General features: G+C 43.8%; 1 protein-coding gene across 1 annotated transcript in view; it reads right to left on the bottom strand.

The window, feature by feature from the left end:
- MAP3K9 (mitogen-activated protein kinase kinase kinase 9) overlaps positions 1-11,437 on the bottom strand; it is a 48,140-nt gene extending 36,703 nt beyond the window's left edge. The window contains exons 1-2 of the mRNA XM_058807235.1: positions 11,137-11,437; positions 5,802-6,215 (exon numbers count right to left, since the gene is read on the bottom strand). Coding sequence (XP_058663218.1) covers positions 5,802-6,215; positions 11,137-11,437 — 715 coding nt within the window. The remainder of the gene's footprint in view (positions 1-5,801; positions 6,216-11,136) is intronic.
- Between the last annotated feature and the right edge of the window lie 1,193 nt (positions 11,438-12,630).

The raw sequence follows: 12,630 nt of genomic DNA, 5'->3' as shown, positions 1-12,630 counted from the left end.
GTAAAGATATCAATCTATATTCAACTAAAACAAACTATTTACAGAAGATGTATGTAATTTTGGAATTCTCAGAAATCTACTAAGACTTGAAAACAAGACTGCAACATGAAAGCATCTGTCAAACCTCTCTCAGAAGAAAACAGCTGCACTAATTTACAAAAGCTAATGAAGAAAAAAATCTAGTAAAGTACCAAAGCACAACACAGAAACTGTCACCCTACTTCTGTGAATTCCTGATATTTTAACATCTTAAAAATTAGCAACATTTTCAGGCATAATTTACATCTTCTGCACTAATAATACATAATTTTTTTCATTCTTTTCAGTGAAAATGTGTAGTATTAATGGCATCAATCTCCTCATAATATTACCACAAGCAAAAAATTATGGCTATTTGGAATTTTTTTTAAACTACAAGTGACCATCATCTCCCAGCTGCTTTCACACCACCTGTCCCCCCATAAAACTTCACCTTTTTTACCACTTTCCTCTTACTGGCCAAGGAACTATCCAACTAAGGCCAGACCAACTACTCACCCAGTGCAAAGCATTCAGATAGCACCAAAATAGCTTCACAATATTCTACATGAAGCATTACTCAGTCTTTTAATTGCACTGACAAAGGAAATCCATTCTGATAGAAGGTACAACATTGGAGAGTTAGTCAGCAAATGACACTGGAGTACCAGAAGCAGCAATAATAACTGCGTGGAGTTCCAAACTGCTCTGCCAACATACATTCAGCAGACCTTGTAAGAGTTCTCCTCTACACCTCTGCCAGACAGAGGAAGAGGCTTACAAGCACTGTTCCTTCTCTGAAAAGACCAACAGAAGAGTGTCAACTATGACTGGATTAAAATAAAAAACAAGGAATATTTTAAAGTCCTAGGAACAGCTATCCATAAACCAGGTGGAAAGTCAGCTCTACTGGCATCTTTATGAACAGATAAAGGCTTAATTACATTAAATAAGCAAAGCTATAACACTATTCCAAGTTCTAGCTTTCTGAAAGAATTTGAAACTATCTCGGGACATCACAAGCTTACACTAGTGATCCAAAAAGTATGAGAGGTAAAGACTACAAATAACTTGAAAGGAAAAACTACTGACTTGGCTGAATCAGAACTGTTGGGGTTTATTTTGACCTCTGTCCTTTCCTCTTTCTTTGACCTTGGCAATGTCACTTTGCTGCTAATCTTCTGTGCCACTTTGTGGAACACAACTGTGGTGACTTTTAAAAAGCACTTTACTAACTGCATGAACACCTTCAGCAAAATCTTTCAATGTAGTGCAAATAACAAACATGTTTTGCTGAGACAGTAAAAACAAAAATCAAATATGCTTTTGCTAGCTCTCCATAGTATTAGTTAATTGGCTTTATTCCTACAGCAATGCTGGCATATCTAATACTGACAGACAAACAGGACCAACTTTGTTATTTACAATACTTCACTAAAACCAACAGGACTGTCTCTTTTTGATCCTAAGCATTATGTGCCAGGCACTTTTCTCTGGCCAGAAATAAGACTTGAATCACAGATGAGAGATAAAAGAAAGGGAAACTCTTAAGAGCTATTCTAAGCACAGTCATGTTGATGTCAGTGGGCATTTCTAGTGGTTTTTTTTCCTTACAGCTCAGCATTTAGATTATTTAGGTGCTTTCACATTGGGAAAGGCCTACTAAGGATTCCATAGCATATGCTCAATGGCTCACCAATGTGCAGCTGAAGAAGGAAAGAAGGAAATATCACCACATGAAGAGAAGCAGCAGCAGCCACTGAGGATTCTGTCAGATTAGTAAGATTAATTTTTGTATGGAATAACTTGAATCCCTTAAATGCCCAAAATAAAAGAAAAATACTTATCTCCACAAACAGCAGAACCAAATAGTTTCATAAATTACCTTTTTTCTCTCATGTAGTTATATGACTGACATATGAGTTGGTAATGCCATCGGAACACTTGTCTACCAGACTTAATGCCAGCTGAATTCAGACTCAAGAAAATAATTTCACCATCGCTAAAACTAAATTACAGGTGTACAATTCATTCTGTAGAGACCTTTCTGTACTCACTTCCTGATTGCATCCCCAAAACAATAAAACAGGCAGCCCTCAGAACCTCCAAGATTTACAATAAGTCTTCCTCAAACAAACACAGTACTAAACATACAAAGCACTTTTCCTACAGTCTAAATGTATTAGCATTAAATGTTAAGTTACGAAAAGGCAAACAACAAAAAAAAATTTAGAAAACTATAGAACAGAAAAAGTTTCCTTCTTTTCACCAAAAAAGATGGATAACATCTCTTTTTGGATAAAAAGATGGATAGCATTTGAAGTGTTTTTTGATGAGAAGTATTTCAACAAAGAGACATCTCCTGGAATCTTCAAATAATCATCTGAAGTTCAGTTCAGATGAACTAAAGTGAACTTATCTCCCAAAATAATCAAAACCTTATGTTCTTTATTACACTACCAGAAATGCTGACAACTATTCTGAGAGTTGTTTTGGTACACACTGAGTCCACCAAGCTACAACAGTTTAAATCAAAAAATATGTTTTCTCCAAATCCTTATATAATGGGGTAATTTCTCAGACTTGCATTAGGGTGCCCACTTGATATGCTCAAGATGTAATGTGACCTGCTTAAAAGATTCATCATGAAGTACAGTCCTTATGCATTCTGTGTCTGCCTAAATCTAAGCAGACATCTGACAACAAGGCATTCTCTGATTTTTTTCTAGTCTAGTAGAAAGAAGGATCTTAAATAAGGCAATTCTACTCTTTCCCACTGCCTGATCTTGTTCTCTACCTCCCAAATTAACTCATCCTGCAGCTTCATAGGCACTGTGTGGATCCCAGTTGGTGCCTGAAGGCAAGATGAGATGTACAAGAAGCACAATCTATTACTTAACGTAGGCAGTAGCAATCAATAGATCAATACAGCTGATGCTGCCATGACAGCTCTACAGCACTTGGAGATGTTTAGCACATGTAAGAAATGCATCTGCAAGAATCCTTTCCAAGCTCTTGCCAGCAGAACCTCTTTCCTCACCACAGACACATCACTGCCTGTCACCTAGTGGGTGGTAACTTGTGCAAAGGAAATGCTACAAGCTTGTAATTCTACAAGCACAGAGCTAACAAGATAACCTGCTCTCCATTATACATGGTAATTAAGAAAACTAAGTTCATCAGAACAACAGACAAAATGCAAGCTATACATTAATCAGGATGCAATAATATACTCAGTCCAGTAATCTCTACAAAACTACTAAAAAGCTTTCCACAGGAAACAGAGCAGAGAAATTTCTAAGATGCTTATTATATATGAGAGAAAAGGGATTTCAGCTATGCAGTGACAGAATAATCAAGAAATACATGACTTAGGCAGCTCAAAGTTGTTCATCCTACAATCCCTATCCCCACAAAAAAGCTCCACCATTGTCATAATCAAATATTTATGATGCTCGCTCTGTAGGTACACTCAGAAAATAACATGTATTTCAAATGTTTAAAATAGCATACATTTTAAATTTCTCTTCAACCACAGAGCACAGAATGAAGAACTTCATTTTGTTTAATAAACAGCTGTTGCAATGTGTCAAGCCCATACCCGAGGCTACTAACTTATCTAATTTCAAAAGAGAAAAACAAACCAATAATTTTTCCTTAAAATATCTTAAGTCCTTTCCTCCACTACCAGCTCCTACATTCATTTAGTTTCCCAACTGTAATATTGCTTGCTCCAGTCTTATCTGGGATAGAATTTTCCAATGCCCATCATTTCTCTGCTAGATCTGATGCTATCTTGGTCACAACCACCATGTAAATTCTCCATCTTTCCCCTTCAAACACAGAGCATCTCTGAATTTTTTCAGAGGCATTCTGACTCATTCTTCCCCTTTCTTTACTTTTGTGTCCTCCCAAATGATGAAAATTATAGTGATACATGTAGCAACTTCTCACTGGCCATTTACAGTGCAGCACAATTACACTCTGCCGATTCTTTGTGACAAGAGCCATTTACTCTTGCTGTTGACAATCCACGTGTTTTCTAGCATCCCTATCTGTCTGGCTGGCAACACTGTGCACTGGGTGTCCTTCTGGTTGGCCTGGTTCTCTTGCTGAAGCTTTTCCCTTTTACAACTAGAAGTCTCTGGTCTAAATAAAACAGTAAAGTACTAGAAGCTGACAGATTTTTATCTTAGAAATAACTTATCTTAATAACTGAATAATTCTAAACCTCAACTAGCACTTAGCAAGGAAATATTAATGGCCTGTTAGCAAAATAAGCAAGTAAATAGTTTCTTAGGTAAGGAGGAAAGGCACAACACTGAAAGGAAATTATTTCTCATTCACAGATGCAGCCAGTCATTCATTAAGTCATGCAGCAAATAACTTCTTAATTTTACAACATTTATCACCATGCCCATATATTTGCCATTTTTAAGGGAAGGGTTTAGACATCAGGAAATCTTTATTGACATTAAGATTGCCTTACTCTAACAAAATGGGAAACTTGTTACTATAAGTACAATACTGTAGAAACTAGCTAGAATGCTCTTATAAGTTCCCTTTTTTTCCACTAACAAAAACTAATAACACATTTTTTACTCTTCCACAACCAACTAAGTAAATTCATGGCCACAACATAAGAGACCACAAAAACATAGGAAGATACTGGAAATGTACAGCATTGCAATGGTTAATGCTAGTGAATCTATTTAAGATATTAAAATTCCCATCTATCAGACCTCTTTGCTAATGTCCCTGCCCTCAAAGCAAAAGGGAACATATGCCTGCATCCCAGCCACCAGTTCATAGAGCTTCTTATCAACTCAAGCCATAAATAACAATGAGTTCATACTAACACACCAATCTAAACCACTACATCCAACATGCAGGTCTGTGTTTGCGCTTGCCATCTAGACACAGACAAGCAGATAGAAAGGCTAAACAGCTGCATACTGCATTGGAAAACGAAATTATGATCTTTAAACCACTGCAGCACTTGGCTCCCACACTCATAAATAACATTCTATGTGTGTGTTTGACTTTGAGAAGTTAAAATTTGTGAAAAGAGACACTACAAGAACAGCACCCAAGCAACACACAGTAAAGCTGTATTACAGAGCAGCTGAAATCACCATGATTTCCACAATCCTAACAACCAAAGTTTCCCTTGCTCTCTAATGGGTGAGCTGTATCATGTAAAGCATCACAAATATCAGCTGAAGTCCTGAGTGACATTTTATTCACATGAGTTAATGTTTCTGTCAACACCAGCTCTATGATGGATAAAGAGAAAATCCAATTCTGCTGGGATCAGTTAAATCTCCCATAAGGAAAACAGGCTTGCATCTCATCTATACAGCAAAATCTAGCAAGTATAATGAAAGCCTAGGAGCATTTACCCTTACAAAGAAGCACTTATTCTTCCAAAAAGAGGAAGAATAATACACATTTAAAGTTCAAGTTTATTCTAAGGTTTTCTAACATACAGAAGTCTGTTGAAATGTCAATAAAACCTGGACACTATATGAATATAGTAGCAAAGCATGGTTCATTCACAGTTGTTTTTCCATCTGATCATTTAAGTTGCAGCTACAGATTGAAAGCATTCACGTGTTTCCTGTGATCTCTAGCACCATAGTGCATAAAAATAAACCCTTCTGGGATTGAATTAGAGGATACAGTGGTTCACTAAATTAACACTACTCCCCTCTTTTCCTTGTATGATTTTTTTCCCCAAAACCATGTCCCAGCACCCTGACTGTTCACTGTGTAGCACTTACTGTTGCTGGACTTGAGGTCACGGTGAATTATGGGAACAATTGCTTCCTCGTGCAGGTAGTTCATTCCCCTGGCAATCTGCACTGCCCAGTTCACCAGTATGTCAGGAGGTATCCTTTTACCAGACAGCACCCTATTGAGCGATCCTCCGCGGGCAAACTCCATGATCAGGCAAAGGTTAGGCTCCTTCAAGCACACGCCCCTGAGGGCAATGATGTTGGGATGCTTTAACATTGCAAAGAGCTTGGCCTCCTGGCGGACATTCTCAATGGTCTGGCTGATGTCCTCATCAGGGTCATAGCGAGCTGCCTTGACAGCAACCTCATCTCCTATCCATACAGCTCGATAGACTTTTCCGAAGCCCCCTATGCCAATGATTTCCTCCAGAACAAGCTCTGAGAAGTCGATCTCTAGGACTAGGAAAGAGACAAAAAAAGATGTAAGCATTTAGTAACTATGCACATCAGCTGAAGGTCCACGCTGGCCGACTCACCCCTGCCCTTGGAGGAAGGGCCAATTTTCACCAAAACAATACAAAGGAAAGCAGTGGGCCTGACAACCCTTTAGTGCTGAATAGTATGGTAAAACAGACCTTGCAGTGTCATAAAACTGGCATGAAGTACTCACTGTAAATGGTAAAACAATAGAATAGCCTTCTCTTACCACAGTTAAACCCTTTCACTACTGATGTTCCTGCCCCTACCCCCTCTTAAGCATAAACTCTCAATGACACTAGCAGATTCTGAAAATGAAAAACACACTCATCAGCTTATATTGTGTTCACAATACAGTGCTTATATGTAAAATAGCTAAAACACAAAACGTATGTGCTTCTCCATTTCTCCCTTATTTGAATGGCTTTTGTTGAACTGCCACAACAATCTTTTAGTCCTTCCCAAATCACACTTATTCTTCCACACCTCTCCAGGCTTTGCAGATTTGGTCCCCACAAGAGATCTGTTAACCAGTTCTGAAATAACCAACAACAGTGTGACAAACAGATGGATCAAACCATATACTGAGTGCACAGAGCAAGCAATAAGAAAAACATGTCTTGATTAATGCATACTGCATTTTTGTTACAAAAACTTCCTATTCCCATACACTGACCACTATACTTAACAGGCTGACACAAAAGGATGCAGCTGGCTCAATTCAGCACACAAATTGCACCTGAAGCAAAAGCAATAAGAAATTGTATCCTGTACAACTGTACACTAAACACAGTTTATATGGGTGGCCAAAAGAACCCATCTAACACTGACTAATGTAGAATAAAATTCCACATACTGACCAACGAAAACATGTTGACACAGCTTCATTTTCAGTAGTGGAAGGCTACCACTGATGCTACTCTGTATGACATTTGCATGGTTACCAATTACAGACAATGACATTTTAAAAAGGTTTAAAGGAAGAGTACCATAATGCAAGATTTGAACAAAAAGTCACCAAGTCTTTTAATATTTTCCTGCATTTGAAATGCCAAATCTGACATGGTTCTCCTGCTTTGTCTAGCAGAACAGAAACTAAGCATGTAAGGGAGCAGGTTAGATCCCCCTTAAATAGTCTCCTTATTCCAATCAAATGCCTTTCCAATGTATAAGTCTACAGTACAAGACTATGTCACAAAACTGTATGGAGTTAATACAAATGCTTCTGTTCACAGCTGCAGGCTTGTACTTTGTCTGAGCTCTTCCTTTCCTGAACATGATTTTTAGAAGTTGGCTTACTTTTTGAAGTTCGTCAAACCTACGAGTTAGTTTAATAAGGATGCCTTTGCTGCCTTTCCTAGTGTTCCATGAACAAAAGACTAACAGGAAACAAGATAGAAAACTGACCAAGAAAGTCTGTCAGAAGGAGAAAAGGTCTCTTCCACTCTAGAACATGAAGAGAATTTATTTTTATGCTACTGTGAATACATATTTTGGGTAACACTCTGAGCTTCAAGGATTTGTGCAACAAAGAAGATTTCAGTCCTACAGTAGCAACCTTGGTGTTCAAATGCTTGAAACAGAGATTACTAGAAAACATGAAAGGAGTAAATTCTGAGCGGAAACACTGAAATTTTAGAACAAGACGGTAATGACATTAATTCTAAATGTGAGACTATCCTGCCACTGAGAATACACAAAGAGTCACTCTTGTATTTCTCACTAGTAAAAGACCTAAAGAAATCAGATGTTGAGTCCTATCTCTTCAGTCAATAGAATTTCAGCACGGATAGAATCTTCACTTAACCTGCTTCTAGGAACAAGGTCAGTTAAACTGAAAATGAACAAACACGCATCCCACACCACCAGGGTGCCAGCTCCGGACAGGTGCTGTTCACAGCGGGTGCTCTGCTCGGGCATTGCACGGGTTAAGAGGACGCCAAGGAGGCGCCGAGCGAGCGGCCGCCGGCCCGCAGGTGCTGAAGGGACAGCTCCGGCGGCAGCGGGCACCGGACGGGACGGGACGGGACAGCCCCGCGGGCAGCGCCCCGGCCTTCCCCCCATCCGCCCCGACCCTGGGGAGAAGCGCGGCAGTAAGGGGGCAGGCAGGAGAACAAGATGGGCAAAGGAAACCGAAGGGCTGGAAAGCAGAACACTTTGTGTGCCGCCACCCATTTTCCATCAGAAAAAGCACATCCCTGCTGGATGCACAAATTAATAGGGGTGGCATATAAAACCGAGAGACTTCAGCTTCCACATGAAACCCAATGCATGACATCGAATGTTCTTTTATCTGGAAGTACGATCTCAGTTTAGTTTGAAAATGTATACTTCTGTAAGGCAAACTGGCCAGCTTACCCTCATGGGTAGCTTATTCATAAAACCCCCTGATTTTTAAAAAATGTTTTGTTTAGGGTTTTTAAAAGGTATTTTCTGCTGAATTAGTTTATTCATTTTCATAGTTTGAGTTATACAGGTACATTAGGGTGCAAAATACTTGGTTTTTGTCACATTTCTAAACTCCAGTGTCATTCGGCAGCCTTGTTGTACAGGACTGTACAGAATTCAAGAACTGAAGTGCTCTCATTCCTCTGTGGGCTGGTGAGGAATTACAGAGCCTGTACACCATGAACCAGTGGCCATGTTGACAACTGCAAAGTAGGTGCTGTTTCATCAGCCCTTATTAGACCATATGATTAAATTGTTTAATTCAATCTTAAGTGTTTAAGAACCCTCAGCACAGATGAGTCCTCAAGTTGGCCCACTCCTGACAGCCACCACAGGCTGCTTTTTATCATTCATGGTATCTTCATCAAGGCAAAATTCCAGCACACTACAAGGATGGCTAAAATTACCAGCTAAACTAGGACAACTCTCCGTAGAAGCAGAATCTCTAGGACTTGTACTCCCAAATTTTCATTGAATATATAGATAAACTTTAGAAAAGCGGGTAAAAATAGGTTCTGTGCTGAGGTGCATGTCCAGAACAACGCTTTGCATCACTTCTGCAAAACTGGACTTACTGGACTATGAAGTATTAAACAGTAGACAGTGATTCCTGTTCCAAACAGCTATCAAACTAACATCATCAGCTCTAAAAATGGATTGCATTCCTTGCAAAGGATTTCTAAGACTCAACTTGAAAATCCAATTCAACGGCAACCAACTTTAACCCCTGTTCAAACTGCATTGTGTTTTTAAAAGAAGCCCCATACTCCTTAAGCATTATAAAAACCTCGGGAGGGCAATAAATCCTACTTTGTCATGAATGTATGGTTAGTGACTTGACAGAAGAGAAGTAGTGTAGTTCTGTAGGGGGCAGGGGAAGAGTAAGGCAAAGACAAAGGGAGAAGGTACAACTCCACAAGTGCTGGTGAGCCATCAAGCCATAGAAGAGGCAGCAAGACAGGAGAATCCACAGTTACAAAGCCTGAACTTGAACACCCCACAGAGGATGGGAGCTGAGGGTTCGAAAGGTTCTATAGAAATGGTTCCCTTAAGTACTTCAAAAGCAAAACCTAATAAGCATTCATTTACAGTTTTTTCTGTGTGTGGGGAAAAAAATAACTTCACAGTGCTCTTGCAGCATGGAAGAAAGGAACAGCACCTAGTTCCTTTCACAAGCCCAAGGACAATGCTACAAATTACTGAGTTTTACCTAAATGCTTTCAAGAAGACTCTAAAGTAAGAAAAAAAGCTATTAGTTGTACTCCTTGGAGATACGGCCTAGATAGGACAAAGCATCTTTTCACTCTTTTACTTTCTAGAAAAGCCTACTAGTCTGAAGATCTTTCTCTGCCCCTCAAAAAAAAGCACCCTTGCCTGAATTGTCAATGGTGATAGATAAACAGGATCTAGAAAATCATTCCACGTTGTTTCTCTTTCCACAATTGTCCATTGTGACTAAAAAACGTTGAGATGAAACAGCCCTATTCTCTGTCTCCAACAAAGGCTTCAAAACTGCACCGAAATTCAGGGAAACAAACCGATCCCTCAGTGCCTTCGGCATCTCAACATAGTCAAGTGACCCTCAGACAGTCCCAGATACCCAAACACGGATACAATACAACTCACTCACAGGTATTTCAGGACAGAACTTGTAAGAGGGCAGAGGAACCTGGTAACACAAGTCAACTTAGAAATTTTTCAATCAGAAATAAGAAGCTTTTGGTTAGTAAGTAGGATAACACTGTACAAGTATTAGCAGTGAATCAACACTTCAGGAAACAACTGCTTCCCTCCCAGCAACCTTTCTTTAAGCATATTCTTAAGGCAGAATGACCAGAGCCCTGGTGACTCCACCACTGCCCAGTCACCAGGGTTTTGTTGCTTGATGAAAATTTATCAGCCCCTGGAAAGACAGGTCTTAACAATGGGAAACTGCTCCCGGCGTCGCCGAAACGCCACCACACTGAGGCAAGCTCTGCCTTCCAGGGAGAGGCGCGCTGGCCGGGAAGGCAAGAGGGCACTGGAGCAGCAGGAATACCTCCGCGGGTGGGCAAGGGAACACACCGGGGGCTGGGGCGGCCCCAGGCCGGGCGTGCTGAGACGCCGCAGACCCTCCGCTCGCCACCGAAGGCCACTGCAGGCCCCCGCACCCCGCCGCCGGCTGGGCCCGCGGCCTCCCACGGCCGCTCGCCACCGGGATGGGCCTTCCCTTCCCCCTCAGCGGCGGCTTCCAACAGGACCCACGGAAGGGCCGGGCCGGGCCAGGCCCCTCCCCAGGGACATCGGGAGGGCCGAACCTCGGCTGTGCCCACAACCTCGGCAGTTTCGCCGGTCTCTTCCCCCCTCCCATACCCACCCCAAGCCCGCGATAGGGGGACAGGACCGCGTCTGTCCCTGGCTCCCTCCCGGCAAAGGGGCCTCGCCGAGCCCCCCGTCCGGGCCCGGGCTCCCTTACGCTGTATGGCGGGGGGCGGCGGGTATCGGGCGCGCAGCTCCGCGCCGCCCCCCTGCACGCCGCTGCTCACGTAGTTGCTGGGGAAGATGCCGACGCGCTGGTCGATCTTGCCCGTCCACCAGCCCTCGTCGCCGGACACGTGCGAGTCCCGGGACAGCACCTGCACCACGTCCCCCGGCCGCAGGCTCAGCTCGTCCTCGCCGCACGCCTCGTATTCGAAGACAGCGGTCCAGAGCGGCCCGTCGCCCGGCGGCTCCCCGCCGCCCGCGCCCTCCTGGCTGAGCTCGGTGAGGGGCTCCATGGCGAGGCTGCTCCATAGGGGGAGGCGCCCACAGCAGCCGGGCGCTGCGGGGGGCGGCGGGGCCGGGACCGCCGCCTATTGTTCATGCGGCCCGGCGCCCGCCGACACCAGGTGCCGCCGCCGCTGCCGGGGCTTCCCGGCGCGGGGCCGCCTCAGCCCAGCGCGGGCAGGGGCGAGACCAGGCAGCGTGTGCCGTGGAGGAGCCGCCGCATCCCCCCCATCCGCCGCCTCCTCCGTGCCCGCCTCCGCCTCCTGCCGCCACCGCCGCACATCCCGGAGCCACCTGACTCTCTGGCAGCTTCGGCGGCGCGAGGGGTGGGCAGGGCGGGCTCCGCCCCCGCGCCACCATTGGCCGCCACCGCCGCCCGTCAGCTCCGCCCTCACCTGATTGAGGGCCCGCGCCCCCTTGGCCACGCCCCTCCCCTACCGGCCCCCGGCGTCGCGCACTCACCGGTGTGCCGCCGATTGGCCCCCGCATGGTCAGCTCTCGCTTCCCATTGGGCCGCGCCCTCTGAGCTCCGCCTTCCCCGCCGCGTCTCATTGGCTGGGGAAAGGGGCATGACACGGGCCAAGGGCGGGGTGGGGCGGCCCGAGGGCGGAGCGGGCGGGCGCCACCTGGTGGCGGACGGAGGCGGCGCACACCTGGGCTCGGTGTCCCCCGCCCCGCCGGGAGCGTTCGGAAACCCGCCAGGATCTCGGTTTCCTGTTAGGCCATGGACTTCCATAACCCGTCCGAACTTCAGCCGTTAGATGGTTTCTGCACGAGGTCATCGTGGGTGTATCCCTGCTGATTTGTTAAAAATTAACAGAATTTACTTCTCACTCTTGCAATCAGCATGTTGCTGCTCGGTCCTGAACATCCAAATGCCTTCTCCCTGCTGCCAGGTTTTCACAGCTTGTGGAGACACCAGATCTTGTCAGTGGAATTTGCTTGAACTTGGTGATATTACTGGGAAATTTTCTTCACATTTCACTCCATTTCATTTGAATTCCAGTGGTAAAACTGGAAATGAAAATTCTGTGTTCATGCTTCATCATAACAAAGCCCACTAATGCCAAATGACAAGCCCAAGTACCGTGACCACATCTGATGTCCTCACACTTATACATAAAATGCAGGGCTTCGTTATTCTTTAGTATTTAGTAAATGCAATTACACAGTTCTTGCCTGCAAGATAGATTTTTAAAAAATT

The sequence above is a fragment of the Ammospiza caudacuta genome, chromosome 6 (genome assembly GCF_027887145.1).
Source record: "Ammospiza caudacuta isolate bAmmCau1 chromosome 6, bAmmCau1.pri, whole genome shotgun sequence".
NCBI lineage: Eukaryota > Metazoa > Chordata > Aves > Passeriformes > Passerellidae > Ammospiza > Ammospiza caudacuta.
Note: the sequence above shows the minus strand (reverse complement) of the source record. Positions and strands in the feature narration are given on the sequence as shown.